General features: G+C 40.9%; 1 protein-coding gene across 1 annotated transcript in view; it reads left to right on the forward strand.

The window, feature by feature from the left end:
* Positions 1 to 9,821: 9,821 nt before the first annotated feature.
* ank1b (ankyrin 1, erythrocytic b) overlaps positions 9,822 to 24,020 on the forward strand; it is a gene marked incomplete at both ends in the record, with an annotated part of 67,492 nt that continues 53,293 nt past the window's right edge. Inside the window, one exon of the mRNA XM_080046480.1 lies at positions 9,822 to 9,947. Coding sequence (XP_079902606.1) covers positions 9,822 to 9,947 — 126 coding nt within the window. The remainder of the gene's footprint in view (positions 9,948 to 24,020) is intronic.

A 24,020-nucleotide genomic window follows, 5' to 3' on the forward strand; every position in this document is an offset into this window, starting at 1 on the left:
TATAGCCATGTGTTATTTTGACCATGCTGAGCCTTATTTGACAGAGACAGTGTAACAGTTCATCAAAGGGTTGCACTTAGATAAATTGTTTTGCTGAATCTGCTTAATTACATGCATATGGTACACAAGTGTCACAGTATTTGGGAAAGTTTTAAGTGAGTGATACAAGGGAAGGTAAGGTAAGATGTAGGCCTACTAATCAAATAAAAATGTCTTGTACATTTTTGTTCTGGCAGCAGTTTTTCTAACAGCAATTTGAGAGTGTGTGCTCCTACTATATCTACTAAATGTTGTGTCCTCGACCTCTCGTGTGGCAGATGGTTATTTTAAAACTCTGCTGACATCTACAGTTTCAAGAGTGCAAGTGCAAGTGTGTCGGGTTTGCGAGCTGCAGTCAGGGGCACTTGGAGTCAGTATAGTACCGTTGCTACAACATCGAAAGTAGTGCTATTTAGTAGTTTTGGTATTAGTAGAAGTTGTAAAGAAAAAGGAAGCTGAGAAACTACCTCTTATAAAACATCACCACAGAAAATGACATGTTGATAATTATCCCATTAGAGGGTGCACTGTTCTGTGAATTCATTCAATGCACTTTCATGCACAGTATTTAGTATGTATTTCATTGTATGAACCTTAAAATATTGACTGCATATTTATGTTACGTTTCAAAAACAATTGAAGTCTTTAGTTTATATCAAATGACATATATCCACCACACCAAACACATACTCACACCAGTGGTGGAATGTATCTGAGTACATTGACTCACGTAATATACATAAGTAAAACTTTGAGGTATTTGATCACCGTTATCAACATGGTGATCTTGTAGAATAGGATGCATTGCTGTAGATAAAACAACAGTAGATACAGTAGTAAAATGAGCTCAACCTTAAACATCTGCAGCAATAAAATACAACACATTAATGCAACGGTAGAGTACATTTAAGAAAAATTCATGCGGGATTTTTAATTGCTGTGGAGAATTTCCATAGTGTGGCATTGCTATCAATGTTTACTAAGGATCTGAATACTTCTTCTACCACTGACACACACACACACACACACACACACACGCACACACACATACACACACACACACACACACACACACACACTCCAGATAAACCATAAATGATCCTTCCAATACCTTGTGGGAATATTTCACATCAAGGGGAAGAGAAAGACGTGTCCTTGGGTGCACTCACGGCCTCTCCTTGTTTCAGAGCCGGCCCTGGACTTTAGATTGGACACAGCAGCATTGGCTGAGTCCCAGGATAATTTTTCTTTTTTTGCTGAGGGAAGTGCAAGTCATCGTCAAGGGCAAAGACCAGTGGATATAGAGGCTGCTTTGGAGTCAGGCCAGATGGCATGTGGCAGGACAGGAAAGACATTGCAGAACAGTAGGGCATTTCAGGGACATTTAAACGAACATTCCAATGACATATTGGCTATAAAAAATGTTGCAACATCAGCAATAATAATGTCAATATGTCATTTAGACATTTTTAATCTCATAAACAGCACAAGAGTTGATACATAACCCGTACATAGTGAACTGAAATATAATTGAATTTTCTTTGCATTATATGGCATTTTTTAATGACTGAAAAATCACCCTAAGGTGGTATGAAAATCCATAAAACTTTCTCATACTCAAAAATTGATCAGACACAACATGCATGGGAAACTTAAACTATTACAAACTATCACAATTACATAGATTAAAAAAAGGAGAATCTGCACATCAGTAGCAACAACAACCAGCTACCACCTGGTGGTGCAATAATACAGTGAACATGAGATGGTCAAAGTGAGGTGGTTTTTATACACTATCTATGGGTGGTTGCAGTGCAGCTTGGGGCTCATAGGAGTGATGAACTTGTGACTCTCAGCACTGTAGAATCATGAATCACCAACCGCAACAGTTTAATCAACCCAGGAATGTAGTGTGTGACATGCTGGTAATAAATATTACACTTTCATGCTATATCATGTTGATTGGTGAACCATGACTTCCATCTGGCAACTAAAAAATGAAGAGAGGCCCGGGGGAAACCGCTACAGTGTTTTTCTCCCCAATACTTTCCTTGAGACAAGGTTCAGTTTAATTCCCGTGTCTCTATTTAACCTTCTAAAACATGTTTAACTGGTTAACTGTGGCTTGATTCACACCTAGATTCACCTTTTGAGTTATTTTCACCAGACACCCATTCAAATTATTGTGTGCCGTTATGCAGTCTTCTAAAATGAAAATTTTTGCAGCTTCATCATTTACCATATTTTGGACGCCACAGTTTGGCTGAGGGACTGGGGGAATCAGATCTGCTCCAATTACCAGTAGGCCTACTAACTTCTGTTTTTTTTAAAGGCTGGCTACTGTGTGACCAGTAAAATGTTTCTAAGGTGTTGTTTGTGATGAAATACCACACAACCCCTGCATGCAAGAAAAGCTAAAATGGATTAATTTCCAGAATATTCATTTAAGATGTATGGATTTAAGTTATCCTTGAGCAATAGAGACAGTGCATGAAATAGGCCACGCCCATGGCCACGCCCATCGTGGGGGAAAACATTGAACAGCGTTCCATTCACTTTGTATTGAAGGAGACCTGTCTTCTGCAAACACGTAATTAAAACTTAATCAAACATCCATTTAACAAAAAAAACTTTACTTTCTTGAAAGCCACGACTCTTGTCTGTCTATACGAGCTGTTTTTGTGAAAAATAATTGAGTAATTTTCAATATTGAGGTGTTTTTGTCCGGTCGGACCCATCGTGGGGGAAACCGTTGAACACCGTTACATTCACTTTGTATTGAAGGAGACCCGTCTTCTGCAAACAAACTTAATTAAAACTTATTCAAACATCCATTTTACAAAAAACGTTACTTTCTTTAAAGCCACGACTCTTGTCTGTCCATACGAGCTGTTTTGTGAAAAATAATTGAGTAATTTTCAATATTGAGGTGTTTTTTTCCCGTCCGTGAGGGTTAGCCTACAGCAGAAGGCTAACATTAGCCTAGCATACAGCATACATTAGTTAAGAGTTTTGTCTCGATATTGAAAATTACTCAATACTTTTTCACAAAAACAGCTCGTATAGACAGACAAGAGTCGTGGCTTTAAAGAAAGTAACGTGTATTTGTGAAAGGCATGTCGTATTACGTTTTTATTAAGTTTGTTTGCCGAATACGGGTGTCATTCAATATAAAGTGGATGGAGCGCTGTGTATTGTTTTCCCCCACAATGGGCGTGGCCTCAGATTATGACGCGTTATGCACTGTCTCTATAGAGACAGTGCATGAAATAGGCCACGCCCATGGCCACGCCCATCGTGGGGGAAAACATTGAACAGCGCTCCATTCACTTTGTATTGAAGGAGACCTGTCTTCTGCAAACACACGTAATTAAAACTTAATCAAACATCCATTTAACAAAAAAACTTTACTTTCTTGAAAGCCACGACTCTTGTCTGTCTATATGAGCTGTTTTTGTGAAAAATAATTGAGTAATTTTCAATATTGAGGTGTTTTTGTCCGGTCGGACCCATCGTGGGGGAAACCGTTGAACACCGTTCCATTCACTTTGTATTGAAGGAGACCCGTCTTCTTCAAACAAACTTAATTAAAACTTATTCAAACATCCATTTTACAAAAAAACGTTACTTTCTTTAAAGCCACGACTCGTCTGTCCATACGAGCTGTTTTTGTGAAAAATGATTGAGTAATTTTAGATATTGAGGTGTTTTTTCCCGTCCGACCTGGCTAGCCTACAGCAGAAGGCTAACATTAGCCTAGCATAAAGCATACATTAGTTAAGAGTTTTGTCTCGATATGGAAAATTACTCAATCAATTTTCACAAAAACAGCTCGTATAGACAGACAAGAGTCGTGGCTTTAGAGTATGTAACGTGTATTTGTGAAAGGCATGTCGTATTACGTTTTTATTAAGTTTGTTTGCCGAATACGAGTGTCATTCAATAGAAAGTGAACGGAGCGCTGTGAATTGTTTTCCCCCACGATGGGCGTGGCCTCAGATTATGACGCGTTAAGGCCGTTTCAGACGGAACGCGTTTGTCGCCCCTGGCAATGCATTGTCAATGGAGAGGCGAGCGGGGAGAGAGAAGGCGCGGCATTCTGTCAGGCGACACGACAAGCGGGCGCACTCCCGTGGAACTGTCGCTTCCGTGCTCGTCGAACGCTTGCGCACGCTCGTAGGAGCCGTTGCAAAAGTTGAGAACTGTTTATCTTTTTGTCGCGGCGGTTGAAAAATCACAATCGCGCTCGTCCGCCCGTCACTTCACACGGGGAGCGCAAAGTGAAGCCACGGTGCCAGGCGACAACGCGAGCGGAATGTCGCCTACCGTCTGAAACGGCCTTTATGCACTGTCTCTATTAAGGTGCGAACACACTAGGCATTTTACACGCGTACAGACGCGTATGAAACCCGCCCCTTTTCCATAGGGAACCATTGGTTTACGCGCGTACATGGCGCGTAAATGCGTCACTCGCGCTAAAGCAACATTTTTACGCGCGTAGCTTTACGTGCGTATATATTACGCGCGTATAGCTACGCGAGGAGTTCAAAAAATTGAACTTTTGTTGCTCCTACGCGAGACGATTAGCCGCGTTGGCCAATCAGCGTTGAGCTTGACCCTACGTCACATACATTGGCAGGGTCGGAGAACAGTGTACTGTACACAGAGGCTGATGCGAGACACCGAGGAGTAAATGTATTGCGGCGGCCGGTGCTGTATGAAGCCGCTCGGGGTTATACGTGGGGAAAGTAAACCAGGAGAATGGACTTCCTGGTTAATTCAGTGAATATGTGTAGCTGTGCTTTAGCCGATAAACAAAGTTAGCGCCGTATAGCATTAGTTAACTCACCCTGTTGTGTGCGGGCGGCTAGCGCCTCATATTATGAACCCAAACATGACGACTGTCCGCGGGACTTTCACGACAAGTACACGAAGCACCGGTGTTGATCTACGCCAGCCACGGTCCCCTGTCACAGCCAGGTAGGGTAATTTTGGCTACTTGCCTTTATGTTGTGCCGCCGTGCACCGATGCTGCTGTAACTGTGTTTGTTATGTAGCTGCCGTGAATATGCAATGCTGTTTTAATGCTAGGCTATTTGTGCTGTTCAGTTTGTCTTTTGGCACAGTTGTTGGCCGTATTGTTGTTGTTTTTGTGTGGACATGCACGCTGTTGTGTCGGGTCGGTTCTGATCGCAGCCATAGTTGATAAGGGAAATACAGTATCGGGAGGGAGACTCGTCACATTACGCGCGTATAACCTTTTTTGACACAAAACGATCAAGCAACATTTTAGCCGCGTTACGCACGTAAATCTTACGCGTGTAAAATGCCTAGTGTGTTCGCACCTTTAGGCTATAGGCTACAAGGTCTAACCATAATGTTTCTGATATATCAGTATTTGGTAAACTGAAGCCTATTGGTCTGTTTTTCTCCTGAGACCACACCTTCACAGGTTTGGCGCCAATGGGCTTCTGTTGAAGAACTGGTTATTTATTTAGGCATATAGGCCTTGAACTACTAGGCCAACAACAGCACGTCCATGAATGTGCAGAAGATAATGGTAAGCTATACATTCACTGAATTTGCATTATTTATGTATTGCTAGTCATACAACATTGTCTTTAAAACTTTTGCTTCAGGTATTTTTATTTATTAATATTTCGTGGTCTACTAAGAAAATAACAAAGTACTACTATTTATCACAACCTAGCATAACACTGACTGGGACAGTGACTGTTCTTACGGTTTTTAACCATTGTTAGCTAATAATATATAATATAATGTAATACAGCTTAGCCTGCCTTGTCCATGTTTGTGCCATTGTGCCTCTGACGTTCAAGCTCACACTACTAGCAATTTAGCTTGCAATTAACGTGCATGGCTAGCTAAATCAAACACTGGCAAGCTGAACGCAGGGTGGGCTACACTGTGCATTGGGGTTGAGTTATTCATATATGGCCTCTTTACTGTATGTACATGCTACTCCTATACAGACTACTCTACTCTACTAAAATTAGCAACAGCTCATCAGCAGTAGCACTGTTAGCAGCTAGCCTGTTAGCAGTGCCCTCTAACTGCTAGCTACCCACTGTTTTTGGCCACCATTATTTTATGGCTAACACATAGCCCTTGTCCAGTACCAGTCTATGTACGAGAAGGACATTATAATTAATTGTGTAGGTGATAATTACATTCAGGCACAAACTGCCACAGTGCAGTTAAAATTAGCTGGTATCTACTAGCTAGCTAGGTGTGTCCAAATAATATAAACGTGCTTCTAAATACCATACCATTAGCATGTATTGATGCAGATAAAAATTTCTTGGGAACTAAAAATGTAATTTATGTATAATGTAAATGTTGCCGCTATGGGACGAGGATAGTATTATCTTAAATCGATATTGATGCTAATGTAGTAAAAGGTACATCACGATTGAAGGTGCATGAACCACCATCAGTCAGACAAACTAATTAGTGCTATGTTAGGTTATAAAGACTCTCATAACATGTGACATGTATTCAGCTTACAGTGGCTGAAATTGTGCAGCATCTTCAACAATAACATCCTTAAATGTTTCTACTATTACTGGAAGAAGAAGAAGAAAAAGCTATCATGGAAATTGTACTTTAACCGAAGCTAGGTAGGCTAATAGTTAATACAAAGCAGAATGTGGTAAATAATTGACCTATTCACTGGCAGCATATAAGACATCCATTAACTGGACTTGTGATCCTCCTCACATTATGGTTAATGCATTCAAGTCTTTAAGTGGCTGGTCATGAAAACCCCATTAGTGAAGAATTAACCCTTCACCTGTAGTCTTTATGATGTGCACGTATCCTTGAATGGACACATGCAGCTTAGTGAGGTTCAGCTGGAACTATCAGCGTGGTGTGTTAGGCACAAGAAAATATTAACAAGTCACTCAAAGTAATGCACAGTGGCACACAGACAATACAAGTCAGGAGTTAGATTATTCATAATATTGTATACAAATGAAAAATGTCCTCAAATACTGTTAATCATCGATTGGATATCCCATTTTGAATATTTACACAAAGCCACAACATGGATGTTCTTGTCATGCCTTAAGGCTTAAAATTATGGAAAGGGTCTGGTGTTAATCTTCTGGCAAATGGTGTCTATGAATATTAAACACATGTATTCCTACTTGCTAGTCTTGTCACATGGTCTCTTTGTTAAAGGAAGGCTATATGCTGCACGTTACTTGGTTACTTTGCAACATCATTCTGCAGAAAGATGATGTTGCAAGGGTGGGGGGAATAAATGAGACGGAAAGAGAGTTTGATGTCAGTGCAAATTCTCTCTTTGAAAAGTGTGGCTATAGAGAGCAAATGGATCATATGACGGTGTATGTATCATGATATGTAACCTGTGACAACAAGGGGATGAATCATACATTATTTTCCCACTGATGGCGCAATGGTTCAAAAAATTCATTTTTCAGTCGCTCATGACAACATATTATAGCCTCCATGGAAGTAATTAACATGCTGTAATAAATGTGTATGAAGCAATAGATAAATAATATTGTATCTAGTAGTAGATTAAGCTTCACAAGTACCATTCTCTGTCAGCAAACTCACTTTCAGAGATGAATTGGAGCCTCAATTGAAAGTTACAAGTTTAACAGGACTTTTCTATTTTGGACAACAAAGCATTCGCAGAACACTCACCAAATTTCTGCCTGTATCACCTTTCACTGATATTGCCTATTTGTGAGTTTTGTTTGACCTTTCTGCTGCTGAATTGCAACATCATACAGTCATGCATTCCCTTTTCATGTCTTAAAAGAGTGGGAAAATGGTGGAACGAAAGGGGAGGGAGAGGACATGCAGTTTTTCATGAAACATTCATGTTGATGTTTTTCTCCCCGTCTGCCTCTGACATTATGAGAGAAGTAGGCCGGTGTGGATGTGAATGTGTGGCACTATGTCTCCGTGCCACCTTTTTATTTTTATTTTTCATTTTCCTTTTTAAGCTCCATTTAAGCTTGAAAGACCTTAAGTTAAGTTAAAATGTTAAGGTCCTTAACATCAACCTTTGACAGCTAAAAAGTGACCAAGGTGTGCCAAAAAAGAAATATGCAGAAGAGCAAACACTCAGATACTATATACTAGATACAATGATCATATCAATTTCTTTTTAGAAGCTTCCATCTCCCACTAGGGCTGCACAATTCTCGCTTAAAAGGATAGTTCAGTATTTTTGAAGTGGGGATGTGAGAGGTACTTAAGCATAATTAGTCTGTTACCTTATAGGGACGGAGATCAGAGCAGTAATTTTAAGGAGTTTGGGAAGATGTCGCTGTCGCAGAAGTCAGCCTTATAATGTTGCAGACATGGCCAGAAGAAACTTTTTTTCCCACATACAGTATATGAAAGCTAACCTAAAACATAATTTTCTTTTCAATTGTACACTAAACTGAGATTTTCTTAACAGCCTCAGTTTGCCACCAGACAGTACTTTTTTAAACATTTTGTTTTAGGTTAGGATGCACAGTATGTGGAGGAACATTTTTTTTTATTCTGGCTTTAAATGTGAATCACAATTTTTCTTATAGAAACGATTCTCTCAGACAATTCTTCTTTTTCCAACAAAAACATTTACTGACACTTACTTTAGACACCCTAAAAGAACAACTTTAGAATACTTAAAGACAACCTGGCACCCAGGCCGTTTGGACAACCAACAACCACTGTATTAACAAATTCATTCATGGTCAAAAACACAAGTCTACGGTATCAATATTTTGGGGCTTTAATTAGGAACATGGGCAAGTTACGAAATCTACTGAGGAGTTTGCATGCATGATATTAATTGCTTGTTTTGGTTAACATTTTGTAACTCATTTTCATTTAAATATTGCTGCTGGAATTGTTCCCTAGCAAAGAAGTGAACATTCAGTGTGACAATAATGCATAGCGAGTGGGAATATCATCATTAATTAAAAATGAGATCACATAGTCATAGATACATGAATCAAGATCATGTTTTTTTTTAGGATTAATTATGCTGGCCTATCTCTCACTACTCTCATTTCTATCTGTTTCCAGGAGGGAGTTGCCAGGGAAAAGCCATCGTCAGAGGAAGGCATTCTGCAGCTTTGGCGCCCTCGTCTCTCGTTCCTCACCTATGCAAAATGCAACAACTGCTATTGTGAAAGAAAAAAGCGTTACGAGCAGAGAGGAAAACGGTGGACAAAGCAGACAGGGCAGCACAGGAAGAGGAGGACATTTGACAGATAGAAAAAAGAGGGAGCTCTGCAGCAGGATCCCCACCGTGCCGAGCACAGGACTGCGTGACTGGTCTGTGCAAGCGTGAGGGAGGAGAGAGAGGAGAGAAGGGAGAAAGGTAGGAGGGAAAGAGGGGGGGGAAGGGAGGCAATTCAGCGCAGTGCAAGCTGACTGGATGAGTAGCAGCCACGGCACAGGCAGCAGCATCAGCACCACTAGCCGTAGCATCTTTTCTTTTGTGGCTGCCGGCGGGGGCTGTCTTGTGGCTGCTGTAGCGTCAACATCCTCCACATATTCACACACACACACACAGATCCGGAAAGGGACGTTTTCCTCCCCGCTCGCCTCACACACACACATGTCGTGGTGGCCACCAGAGAGGAGGAGGAGGTAGTGAGTGACGGGACTCGGGGGATAGAGGGACACGGGGAAGAGAAAACGGGGGACAACCGGTGCTATAGTGCAAACGAGAGGAGGGCTGGAGCGACGGTGACTGGAGCAGGAGAAGCAGCAGCCGCGGCACCATGGCGCAAGCCGCCAAGCAGCTCCGTAAGACCAAGGACCTTGCAGAGGCCGCCGCCCAGGAGCAGAGGGAGAAGGAGGAGGAGAAGTTAAAGAAGAGGAATCGATCCAGGGACCGCAAGCGCAAGGTATGGCTGGCTGTCTGCCTCATGAGACAGGGGAGACGCGGGCGTACATCCATTTTTACTCCTGTACCTGTCTTTCTAGATCTCTTTAGCTGTCTCTCTCTCACTGCATCTATAGTGCAAGATTAGTGAGGATGCAGTTACACACGTATAATTACACAGTTGGTGTTGCGGCCTCAGCTGGTGCGTGCGTGCGTGTGTGTGTGTGTTTATTGGCTAACCAGTCGAGCACACACACTATGGCACAGGTTGTGTGCGCTCGGTCAGACATTTAGCTGTGGGGGAAGAAAAAGAAGCCTGATGATGATTGTTATGCCTTTGGAGGTGTGACCATTACGAGCTGTTGGTAAAATAACAGGCAGTGTCATTTTCTTCTTTCACATGACAAGCGATTTGAGGGGAATTTCAACCGTATATGGGTGCAGCTCATTCATATTAATGCTATGCAAGTTCAGTTTATTTCATATGGCATCTGCGTGCATATAATCACGTCACCATGAACGTGCTCTGGCTCTAGTCTACCACAAAGCTGTGGTTGTCTTAGGTTTGGTGTCTCCCCAAAATTACAGTTTTTTCTTCAGTGGGGGAGGTTTAAAATGGAGGGGACAGATGGAGGTACACACTAATAATAGATTCAATTTCAACCCATCTGTGCATACTTTTGGGGGGCACGTTTGTGCTATATTTATTGTTCGATTGAAAAATCTATGTTAAGGCCTATACACATTATTGTATGTGCAGCTAGTTATATGTGCAATGAATGAAAATTAATATTTGAATTTGGTTTCACAAACCAGGCACGAAGGATACCATCCTGTAGGCTTTAGAGCTCCCATTCACCCCTCCCTGTCACGTCTCCTCTGCTCTCTCCCACTCTGGCTCTGCCTTTAGGTGCAGATAATATTGGGGTTATGCCGCCTTACAATCGTGCCTGCCAGCACTGAATTGGTTTATGAAAAAACCTTTTCTGCAGTAAAAGGTACTTGTTGAATGGATTCAGGAAAGCTCACTTGATATTTAGAAAATATACTACAGGTGTGAATAAAGAACACACTGGGCTGGGAATTGACATAAAACGGGAGACATTTATACCTGTCTCAACCAGACCATGAACACACTGAATGGGTTTGGCGTGGACTCACAAGGGTACTTGTATGTAACCATACAATAAATGTAGGTAACCATACAAGAAATGTACACTCAACAAAAATATAAACGCAACACTTTTGTTTTTGCTCCCATTTTTCATGAGATGGACTTAAAGATCTAAAATTCATTCCAGATACACAATTGTACCATTTCTCTCAAACATTGTTCACAAATCTGTCTAAATGTGTGATAGTGAGCACTTCTGCCTTGCTGAGATAATCCATCCCACCTCACAGGTGTGCCACATCAAGATGCTGATCTGACATCATGATTAGTGCACAGGTGTGCCTTAGACTGTCCACAATAAAAGGCCACCCTGAAATGTGCAGTTTTGTCTCACCGCAAATGCCACAGATACCACAAGCATTGAGGGAGCGTGCAATTGGCATGCTGACAGCAGGAATGTCAACCAGATCTGTTGCTCGTGCATTGAATGTTCATTTATCCACCATAAGCCGTCTCCAGCAACTTCGCACAGCCATTGAAGAGGAGTGGACCAACATTCCACAGGCCACAATTGACAATCTGATAAACTCTATGCGAAGAAGATGTGTTGCACTGCATGAGGCAAATGGTGGTCACACCAGATACTGACTGGTTCTGAGTCCCCAGACCCCCAATAAAGCAAAAAAATGCACATTTCAGAGTGGCCTTTTATTGTGGACAGTCTAAGGCACATCTGTGCACTAATCATGATGTCAGATCAGCATCTTGATGTGGCACACCTGTGAGGTGGGATGGATTAACTCAGCAAAGCAGAAGTGCTCACTATCACACATTTAGACAGATTTGTGAACAATGTTTGAGAGAAATGGTACAATTGTGTATCTGGAATTAATTTTAGATCTTTAAGTCCATCTCATGAAAAATGGGAGCAAAAACAAAAGTGTTGCGTTTATATTTTTGTTGAGTGTATGTTTATACAGTTAAGCACATTTCCATCTATGGCTAATGTTGAGATAAATGACTACGTACCAGTTGTGAAAATTGTGAATATTGACATTACATTATCACAAGATCCAAAAGATGGCCTGTATAACAACATTCACTATTCATTTATGAGATACGGCCTTCACCTTTGACCAAACTACAAAACTAACATGTTGATGGATACTGTCTGTTGACAGACATGTACCCAGGCCATCATACAAGTTTACCCTAGCAGATACATTTTGAGATATAAAATGCAGTTTGAGGGCTTACTTAAGGTTGCGACACTGTCCAACCATTGATCTTTATGCCGTCAATGTTTGCTACCTATTGTCGTTTTACTTTTCAAAAATCAGTCAGTTCTAAATCTAACAGTTACTTCTCTACTAACAACAAATAATATCAATTATAATATTGACTGACTTGGGCAAAACTAAATATTTAACTTATTGTGGCCTATTTGAATGTGTTCCAAATTAATTGTGTCCTGCTATATACTGTATAGGTTTATTAAAATTGTATTGAAACGCAAATAATTCATGCATCATCAAGAAGAAATCAACCAGAACTCTCACTTATTTGTATCCAGTGTTGGGAACGTTACTTTAAAAAAGTAATTAGTTATAGTTACTCACTACTTGTTCCAAAAAGTAACTGAGTTAGTAATTGAATTACTTTATAATAGAAGTAACTAGTTACCAGGGAAAGTAACTATTTGTGTTAGCCTACTGTAAAAAAAGAAAAAATTTGCTGTATGTCAACAAATTTGGATTTTTCTGAGCAGTTTTCACAAGTCAGTTGAAATGAGTAGAACAGACAGGTAGGCCTACTTGTAGGCTACATAACCTTCAATATTTATTGCACATCAACAGACAGCAAGAGGTTTATCCTGCACTAGGCCTAGCCTATTTTGTTCTCAACAAAAGTAGTAGAGGAAACTGCTGAATGTACCGTGCTGATCTGCTATACTGGATTCACTTCAGGGGTGTCGGCTAAAACACCACTTAAGGCCAAACACGTCAGACTATGAAGCATGAGACGATGAGAGGAGGAGTAAGGATTTATCCTATGTTTATTTCCTTCTTTAACATGCACAGCAGCATACAGATCCCAGGAAAATAACAGTAGCAATATTCGGCTCATGATGACACGCTAAACAGCTGTTGCAACCGGCGAATCGCGGCTGTTTAATAACGTGCATAAATTATAATTTATAGAGACCGGGAAACTCCATGCACTTACTCTCAAGGGCGATGCAAACAAACTCAGGGAGAGCACGTTTCAACCGTGGATTGATAGGTGGTTACTGCGGCAACTCGCACGCTCACACAACAGAGAGAGAAAGAAAAAGAAACTTCACTAAACAGGCGCTCCGGCTGACTGACGTGACGGCGCTAACTGACAGTTATAATGTCATCCACACTGAATAAAACACATCTTAAAACAGTATAAGAAACTAGAAATCCCGCGGAGATTTGGAAAGTACGGGCCGCCCCCGCGCGAGTCGGGGAAGGTAAAAAATCGCGGCCGACCCCCGCGGTCCCAGAGGCTTTATCGTAGAGCGACGCGAGCCGCTACCGCACGTCTTCCGCACGTATCCTATGAGTTTCACGACGATAGGACCTACGGGCGACGAGTTATGGCCAATTTGTAATTAAGCCCCGCACCTGCGTAAACGTTTTAGTCAACGGCGGCCGTGTTTTCCAAGCTATCCTACTGATATTTTTCGGAGACGTGCGTCATAGTCCCCCGGGGCTTCTTGAGACATTTGGTGTCGATAGAGTGAAACTGGAAAAAGTTGTGGTTAAAACCCTGTTTTTCAGTTTATGCTAATTAGCCGAAAATATTTCCAGGTTGACTTTTATGGTCCAAGAGGCTTTTTTGTAGAGCACCCTATCGTACAGCCGTGTGAGAAATTTCAAGTCAATCGGACTTACGGTGTGCGGGGCGTGGTCTCTCAAACTTTCTTCAGTCTGGGTTTAATTATAGCGCCCCCTAGCGGAAATTACAGAAAAATTCTGAGAGGCTATATTGTAGAGCACCATGAGCTGTACATGTGTAAAAAATTTCAAGTCAATCGGAGTCGGGTGACTTTTGTGGCGCCCCCTATGGGTTAATCGCGATAAGCTTCGAGGGACACGCTACCACATGACTTCTGCACATACCCAGCAAGTTTGATGATGATAGGACCTATGGTTAAGGAGTTATGGCCAATTAGTGGATAGACCCCGCCCCTGTGGCGCCCCCTATGGGTTAATCGCGATAAGCTTCGATGGACATGCTACCACATGACTTCTGCACATACCCAGCAAGTTTGATGATGATAGGACCTATGGTTAAGGAGTTATGGCCAACGTGTTATTAAGCCCCGCCCATTTGTGGCGCCCCCTATGGGTTAATCTCGATAAGTTTAGAAGGACATGCTACCACATGACTTCTGCACATACCCAGCAAGTTTGATGATGATAGGACCTATGGTTAAGGCGTTAGGGCCAACGTGTTATTATGCCCCGCCCATTTGTGGCGCCCCCTATGGGTTAATCGCGATAAGCTTCGATGGGACATGCTACCACATGACTTCTGCACATACCCAGCAAGTTTGATGATGATAGGACCTACGGTTAAGGAGTTATGGCCAACGTGTTATTAAGCCCCGCCCCTGCGTAAACTTTTTGGTCAATGGCGGCCATGTTTTTCAAGTTGTCCAACTAATCTTTTACGGGTATGTTTATTGTAGTCCCCCGGGGCTTCACGAGAAATTTGGTGTCGATACAGTCGAATTGCAGAAAATTGTGGATAACACGCTTTTTTTCAGTTTATGCTAATTAGCGGGAAATATTCCCAGAAGAATTTTTATGGTCCCAGAGGCTTTTTTGTAGAGCACCCTAACATACACCTGTGTGAGAAATTTCAAGTCAATCGGAGTTACGGCGTGCGGGGCGTGGCCTCTCAAAGTTCGTTCAGTCGGGACTTCATTACAGCGCCCCCTAGCGGAAATTCAAAAAACTGTATAATAGCACACCCCGCGGGGTGGGGACGCACGTTGTGCGAAATTTTTGCATGTCTGCGTGTAACGGTGTGGGAGGAGAAGCAGCTAGAAAATGTGAGGCAGAATAAGAAGAAGTAAGAAGTCAGAAGAATAAGTATGGTGGAGAGTAATAATTACGGATCCCCAGTTACACTGGGGACCCGTACTTAATAACAATCGCTTATCTTGTTGTTAACCCACCGTTCTCCTTACTAGCAGTTTGTGTAGTATGGAGCCAGGGGTGCTTTCGGATTACACAGTTTATTAAATCAATTCATAGTAACGCACCGCATTTAACGTTCAGTAACGATAACGGCGTTGTAACGACGGAAAAAGTAATTAGTTAGATTACGCCGTTACTGAAAAAAGAACGGCGTTACCTAACGCCGTTATTTTAAACAGCGTTATTCCCAACACTGTTTGTATCATTGTTAATTCTAAATAAGAAAGGGATGAAAAGCAATGTAGAACATCAGTTTCGACCACTACAGGATTTAACAGCTTAAAGAACATTTCACGCTGAAGAGTTTGTGGCAAAAAACACCCATCTCTGCTTCACTACCTCTCTGTCTGAGTGGCGTTTCTCCACCACTCTCACCTCTATCATCTCTCTGTTCACTGTGTAATTCTCTCTTCATCTAACTTTTCTCCTATAGTAGATTCCTTCTAAGCACCCATACGGAGTGAGGGAGCAAGTTAAAGAGACAGAGAGGGAAATAGGAGGTCTTAATGTTCTCAGATTGTTAATTAGAGCCATTCGATGTAAATCATACTCGGCAGCATGGCATCTCTCTTCCCCACTACTCCCCTCGCACAAAGGTCATCCTCTACAGTGCCAGCAGAGATCCTATCATAAACTCTGGATGGACTGGACAGTAATCTAGTTAAGGAATCTGCAAAGAAATTGCAAGGGCATTGTTCTGCTGGGTCAGGTGCATGCCACACAGCTGCAGTGTCCTAAGTTTGGAATAGATCTATGACCTTTCCTTGCACATATCTGAAAAAAGAGCACCATCTTTGAAAGAAGATCAGAAGCAAACTTAAATCTTACAAATACGCTGGGTGCTAGTTTTTCTGCATAGTGCCAGTCGTCAGATCTGTGTGCAAATGCATTGTGAATCTACATCTGTTATTTTTCTGAGTCTAAAAAGAAGCTACAATTGTTGGTGCTCATCATAGGGCAATAAAGTCAGCTGGCAGTTACAGCTAAATGTAATGCATTTTGTCATATGTGGAATAAACCATGGAAGTCAATGTATAGCCGTAGCCGATTTGACAGAATGTATTCTTGCCTCACCGGCTGTAGCACTATCAGTATGGATCACAATCTTACTGTGACCATCATTTCCAGGATCATCGATTACTGCATCTTTATGGGTCACTAGTCACAACAGTGTATTGATTGTCATTTATTTATGCTGCTGTGCATTAGGGATTTCAAGATCAAGTTTTACCCTGATCCAAATCCAAGTCCTCTAATATTCATATCTGTTGATACCGATACTTTTATTTATGACTCTTGCTTGACGAGCACTTACATTAACGCGGACTTGACACACATGATTGAATACGGGAGTAAGCGAACGTCTCTCCCTTCCATTGACCAAAGACATGGACATAACACGACAGAACAACCACTGTCACGGAAAACAACTGACGCACTTGTAGAATTGCGTGATATCGCAAAACGAGGTGTTTTACTGTCGCAAATTTCGTGCAACGATATTTTGTCACACCCCTAGTAAAATGTTATTGAAATATTTGTCTGACACGTTGAAAAGACACAATTTATTTTTCCACAAGCTACAAGGTGATCAGCCAAAGTTATTTATATCATATAAATTAAGCAGAATTCAACTTCTGAAAGTGACACAATGCCTCAGCTTCAACACCCTGTCGAAGTGTGAGCGAAACACTAACGCTCACTCACAGTAGCACATTGGTGTTACACAATAATACTTCTTCCCTCTCAAAGGATCTTTGGCCAAGCACAGAAATTAATCCCTAGCGTTGACTTATACGATCTCTACAATGAAAGTAACATCAAGTAAAGAATAGCATTCCAAACACCTGTGCAGAGTGTAGACTCATCAATTGCAGCAACAAGCGTGCAAATTTGAATGCTGACTTTGTAAACTAGTTGGAAACATTTACTGGTACAACACTCAGCTGGAGTGTGTGGTGCATATAAATAATAACATGGCTGGAATCAAATACAAGTGGTAATTATTAAATATACTAAGAATATAATAATGTAAATGCTGAAGATGCTCTGTAATCTTTACATTTTGCTAGTGATTGTTTGGATTCAGTTTCGGTTGTCTGTAACCAATTGTGTAGACTGATCTAGGACATGAAACCTTTATTGTAGTATGTCAACATGAGGCTCCTTGGGCCTGTACATTTAGTTTCCTCTAAGCCTGCACTTAAAACACTTACGGCCCCCACACACATCCTACCTCTACTGCGCGTCTACCTCGCGTCTGCGTCTGACTTTTTGTCACAGACTGTGAAATCAATGTAGAGCGAGCACACATCCAACCTCAGACGCACTGCCGAGGCGCGTCGGAGGCACGTCTGCAGCGACGCTCCCCTTCACCTCAGGAGGCTCGCCTATTTTTTTCTGAGAGCAGTGCGTCTCTCTCGCGTCTCTGTGCTTTAACTGATAGAGAAATACTCTGCTGACAGTCATACCAGCAGCATTCACTCTAGTTACACGTTTACCCGGTGTGTTTATTTCAAAATAAAACATCCGTCAGTCGTATACGCGAATAATCCCTTTATTTCACGATTTAATTGTACAATCAAAATCCGAGGGATTTAAAACCTAATTTTCAATTAGTTCTGGCATTTCATTTTTGGATAAATGACACATATAGAGATCCAATATAGTGAAGAAATAAAAAAGATCATGATGAGCGCAACAGTTTTCCGTTGCTCTATCTGTGTCTACGGCCTTCTTCTTCCCCGACCACACCCCCCTCTCTCTCTCCCGTATAAATCAGTAAAGTGATTTTTGAAATACTCTGCTGAGAGTCATATTGACTTAATACTGGCAGCTTTCGCTGTAGTTTCACCATTTCCTGGTGTGTCCCCTTCAAAATAAAACTTCCAACAAGCGAAAATATGGCAAAAAAAAAGAAAAAAAATGGCAATGGGGCGCACGGATTACTGTCCAGACTCAATATAAATCATATGCATCATAGATGACATGAAAGAACTTCATTTTTAATGGGAATTATCTATGAAAACTCTATGTAGAAAGATAGGGCTTTTAGAAGCAGCGCTGCAGCAGCAGCAGCTGCTGAGACGTTGCATGTGTGTCCGAGAAAAGTCCGAGAGAGGCAGCAGTAAGGTAACGCGACGCGCTCCAGAGGTAGACGCAGGATGTGTGTGGGGGCCGTAAGTGCGTGTGTTTTTCAAAGGAGCTGCATGTATGCATATGCAGGTACTGTGATTGCATGGCAGGTCTGCATGATATCTCATTCCACTTTTACGTAACTGTATGGATACCTAACCCTCTACCACTTAATTTGCCACTCTGCACACTAAAAGAACAACACACAATAAATGACATCAGTCATTTCTAACGTTGGTAATTAAAAGTGGTATCATCTGCATAAATAAATACATTTTCTTTTTCAATTATCTTGGTTAAAGCAGTGTATTTGTGTATATATTCTTCATGTGCACAAGAGTGTATGTATACTATATTGCCAAAAGTATTCACTCACCCATCCAAATAATTGAGCCAAAACTTTTGGCAATATAGTGTATGTATGTATGTATGATATCTGTCGATATCTGTTGATTACTAGTACTACTCAAAAAAGTATGGCTAATGTAGCGTTAACAAATACCGTACCTATGTACACACAGACACAGAGCAAATTAAACACCTAATTAAATTAGAATGCAATAATTTCTTTTGAATGTTTCATAACTTCTTGTATGACAAATGTAATTCCACTATTTATTGCCATTTGAGCTCAGTTTTGGTCTGCCCCAGCTTTTCTTTATAGATGCTCAACATGCCTCACTAGCTAACTTTATTTCTGTCTGTGAGTTGGTGCAAGGCTAGTGGTGTTCAGTTGGTTTATCTGAGCTTGCTTTAAAAAGAAATCTACATACAAAGTTTATGAGAGCAGGAAGACTCAACTGTACAGCTTAACAAAGAGACCCCTCATAGGCTTAAACGGTCAAAACGTTCCACAGAGCTGCTTCTAGATTGGTCCGTGCAGCAGTACGTTGTTATTTGATCCTATATTGTCTGTCTGTATTGAAGCTATACGAGCCACTTATAACCTAAGGTTTTTATGTGATACACATGTTGAGTAATAGTGTGGGCTGGTGTCTCTGTATCCCCTTTGAGGAAAGGGAGGGCAGGATGAGCCAAGGTCATGCAGAGCAAAGCTGCACTCAGCCCAGCCTGAAGCAGCCACTGGCTATATTTACCTGCCAGCCTAAGATTACACTGTGTCTGAGACCAGAGCTACCCATCTACACAACTGATGTTGCCCCGCATTCTATACTGTGTGCTAGCTGAGCACCTGCTTTGATACTGTATCTGATGTAGCCCCGCATTCGTACCTGCCTCGAACAACACAGGAAAATCCAGAATAGAAGCACGATGGCCGATATCAGACATCTCTGAGGGCTTATCTAAGACTCAACTCTGTCACTTATTTTTATCTGGAGAATCAGATCAAAGTGATTCTAGATATACGCCTTGTCAGACACCTTCAATGAATATCAGGAAATACGCTTTGCTCGGTAAATGTAAAACTTGAGTACTCATTGTAGCTGTGATGGTGATCTTATGGTGTTTGCCTAAATGTGATTTGTTTTAATGTATAAAGCAATATTAAAGTTTGGATATTTTGATTGAACAACATATTAACAAATTCGGTTTGTAGGTTGTATTGTGGCTTTTAGAGAGTCTAGCCAGCCACCATATATTTCTGTAATTTTAACAATTTCTGAGTATGGGACTTAAGTTACTTTTTATAACTCAAACCAAGGGTCGGCTGTGAGGCTAAATCATATTTTTTGTGTGTTGCCTTGCCAGCCACTGCATTAAATCTGAAAAAATAAATTGTATTACAGTTTTGGCATTGTTTTACAACACAGTTGTTGTTACAACAGTTGTTGCTAATGGCCCATCAATGTGCGATGGTTGAGTTCTTCAAGAGTCACAGCTCATCTGCCAGCCTGTACAGGAGCATCCATCATCCTTGTTAGCAAGGCCAACCGGCGTGAAGCAGTGGCATGCAAAGGGAAGGGTAGCAGCTGTAAATCTTTTGGCAAAGTTTAGTCTGACCCTGAGGTCAGTCGGCAGGCGGTCTGAAGTGACTGATCTTACCATGGTGATTACGGCATGACACAGCACATGGTGGGATGATGAAGTGATGAGGAGACAGACAAGGGGATGTCTTGGTTGGTGATGAGACGGCTAACTCTGCTGCACAGATCACCAGCTACAAACGAAATGTGTGACTACAACATTTAAAATATACTATAGTTACAAAACACATGTAAATAACATAAAAGTCCTACATGCAGTAGGCCTATATAAATGATACTAATGATCAGTTAACTTATCACAGTCCTTTGGCAAAATCGGTATGTGAGGGCTGTTAATTCTTAGGAATAATTAGAGGTAGAATGAAAGTAATACAGGATGGCACAATTCCACACACACTTTTATGCCCACAAAGAGCACACGCACACACTTAGAGCTGGAGATGGGCTTTATGTAATGGAATTAGTGCTCCTCAAGGTCTACATGGATCATGTAGCTTGCAGGAGCTCGCTAATGCACTGTTAGCAGCCGCTCTCAGGCACACCCTGAATCCACCGCTTTCCAATGCAGTATTGCTTGCTAATGGACAAAATGCCTGATGAAAAATCCAGGATTTCATATAGTGCTGGTGCTGTCAGTGGATATTTTCACAAGTTGCAATTTCTTGACTTTTTGTGCTGGAAAATCAAGTGCATCTTTATATTGGTTACATGCTATGGCTGATGTCAGTGACAAATATTTTGTGCTGCAGAGCTCCTTAGTAAATATTTTAGAGGCTACATTTCAGTTCTACAAAGGCACATAACACTTGGGGATGCAAATCAGAATGTCGAAAGGCTGTCAAAATAAGTCATACTAATTTTGAGATATGACTGTCATGTTCACTGATTTGTGACGTCACCCATGAATTAGTTAATGTGACTTTTAGGATTGAAAAGCGAGGTTTGATTGGAAATTCTAATCGCTATAGTTGCTCTAGGAAGAACGTTTTTTTTTAGTAATGTCACTTCGATGTCACCCATTTAGGTATAGACGTTAAGATGGTTTATTTGGTTTTGTGTTTGCGTGTGTGTCTGCATGATGACACAGGGAGTCATGTGTCAGTGGGATTGCTGCCCGATGGCAGATGGAATGGCTCCTCTCTTCAGGCCCCATCACACGCTGGTGGAGAGTACACACGCACACACACATTAAAGTCATTGGATTAAAGGGGAATACCTATTGTAAACAGTATTGGTTTTCAAGTGTTGAAACTTCTAAAAATGTCAAAATATATTATCAGCAGTTTCCAAACATCCCTGCCAAGACCAGCTGCCATTCATTCAGTTATATCACTTCACACTCCCAGATCTACGAGAGCTGGCATCAACACTCATTGATGGCGGCCTGACTGGAAACAAGACAGCAAGGGCAGGCAGCTAGAAGCGAGCTCAAACTGAGTGCTTCTCCTCAGTTGACTCCAAACCCTAGTCGTCCCTCTGCTACTTTCTACCTCTCTCGCTATACTTGTATTTTCTCCCCCCTCCTGTGTGGGTATGACCTGGCTGTGATTCTGACCATGACATGTATAGAGAAAAGGAAGAAAGCGTTTAACAGTTTTGCATGTTTTGCAGCACTATCCTCCTGTGCTGTCTACTGTAGAGGGGCATTGGGTTGTAAAATGCGCTGAACTTGTATAAATACTTCATTGCTAATTCAATTTTAAACCATACATGGAAGGAGGGAAAAAGAAGCAACGTTTGTTTTTTCGCCATGCCCTCAGCTCTTCTCCATCAACCATCTCTCTCTGTCCCTTTGCCTGTCCCTGCTCTTAGCAGTATCTATCTCTCTGCATCGTCTCCATCGCTCATCCTTCAACCTTTTTGTCTGCCTTCTTAATCCTGTCTCATTAGCCATTTCTTTGTGTTCATACACGTATATCAGTGATTCTTGAGAAGCGGGACAAAAGACCGTCTTCCAATATTAACTGCTGTTATTTCTAAAAGTAAACATATTTAAAATTGTAGATGTTATTAGGGATTAAGAATATAATGTCTGGAGCACGATTATCCCCTTAAATTTAATTGTATTATTATTATGTCAAATATATGACACTTGTTATCTTCTCACGACGTCCAAAACTGTGTGTCCACAGAGAAGAGTTCAATCATTCATTTGCAATAAAACCTATTAAAAAGTTACTTTAATTATTAAAAATAGCTTTTTCCATCAAAGGCAACACAAAATAATCTCTCAAATAAAAAAAAACTACAACAACTTTTTTTCTACAACACATTTATGTTTTTTCTAAGGTTTCTAAGTGTTGGGACACTTTTTGTCACCACCGTCAGACAATCCATTACAATCGAATAAAATCAGGCAAAATAAGGGGCAGCGGTCACTATGAAGGACCTCTTGTCACATTCTACCTCTGCAGAGTACATTAGAGTCAGAAAGACTCTGATAAGTTTTAGAATATTTTACATTCCAAATCTTGAAAGTCCTGCGTCACAACCATGATATGTCAACACCGACTTACAATTTCTGAAGAAGTTATTTGAAATGTTTCGATAATTCTATTTTCCTGAAGTAGTTCATACTAGCACCAATCATCAACAGAAAAACCAAATGGCTACTAGGTAAACTCCATTTGTTTTGTTTAAGAAACGTTAAATATGTCAACACCATCAGATGTCAACTCCGTCAGATTTCCTGTCTGACGGTGTGACAGGCCAATGACGGAGTTGACATGTGAAGGCATCATATTTGTGTGGTTTTCAAGTTATTATAATTATATTAAATATAGAAATAGGCTTTAGTTGTTCTAATACTGTATGGACACTCTCACAATCTTCTTTTGTCATGGATGATTCTTAAAAAAGTTCAGGATGATAAAATTAGGCGATTTTTGTGATGTCATTTTGTATTCTTAGACAATCTAATATTTACTACCCGCTTGTAGCAACCATGTGGTACATAATCATGCAGCAATTACATTTTGCATCATAACATAATAAAGAAAATACATTTGGACAAAGTAATACACAAATCAGCTTTATATACTGTTAATTTGAGGAATGATACAGTATGCTGATAATACCTCCACAGTCTGCCAATTGTGTTTATTGTGCTATAATGTCCATTGTTTATTCTTAAATGCTTTTTGGAGAAATTTAGGTTCGGATTACGTAATAGATCTGAGTCCATCCTGTTAGTTACTTTGCTATGTTGATGAAGGCCATGGGAAGTGGCTGAAAGGCCCAGAACATTTTCTGGGAGAGCAACTTGTGCACATTTTATTACCACGTGTCCAAAAATGACTCTTGAAGCTCAAATATATTCAGAATATATTTATTTATCCATACTACGTAGTTCAGTAGTTAAATACCAAGAAGATCCAGTATACACAGGATAAAAAAGACCATTCATATATTTTTCTCTGGAATCCCTGACATACTGCTGTCAACCAAACTGACTCAGAGCTATCATACAAGCCCTGTAGATGCAGTGTTAATTAATGTGTTGGGGGAATCAGGTAGAAATTCTGAAAGCCAGAAGATTAATACAAATGTGTATTTGCCTTCATATAGCTTCGAAAAAATTATCTAAAAAAAGTCTGGAATTAATGCCGCACATCATGAAGCGGTCGAGCAATTTACCATACTCTGAAAGTTTGAAAATGTGTTTG

This window comes from Ammodytes marinus (genome assembly GCF_949987685.1).
Source record: "Ammodytes marinus genome assembly, chromosome: 18".
NCBI classification, from domain to species: Eukaryota; Metazoa; Chordata; class Actinopteri; order Uranoscopiformes; family Ammodytidae; genus Ammodytes; species Ammodytes marinus.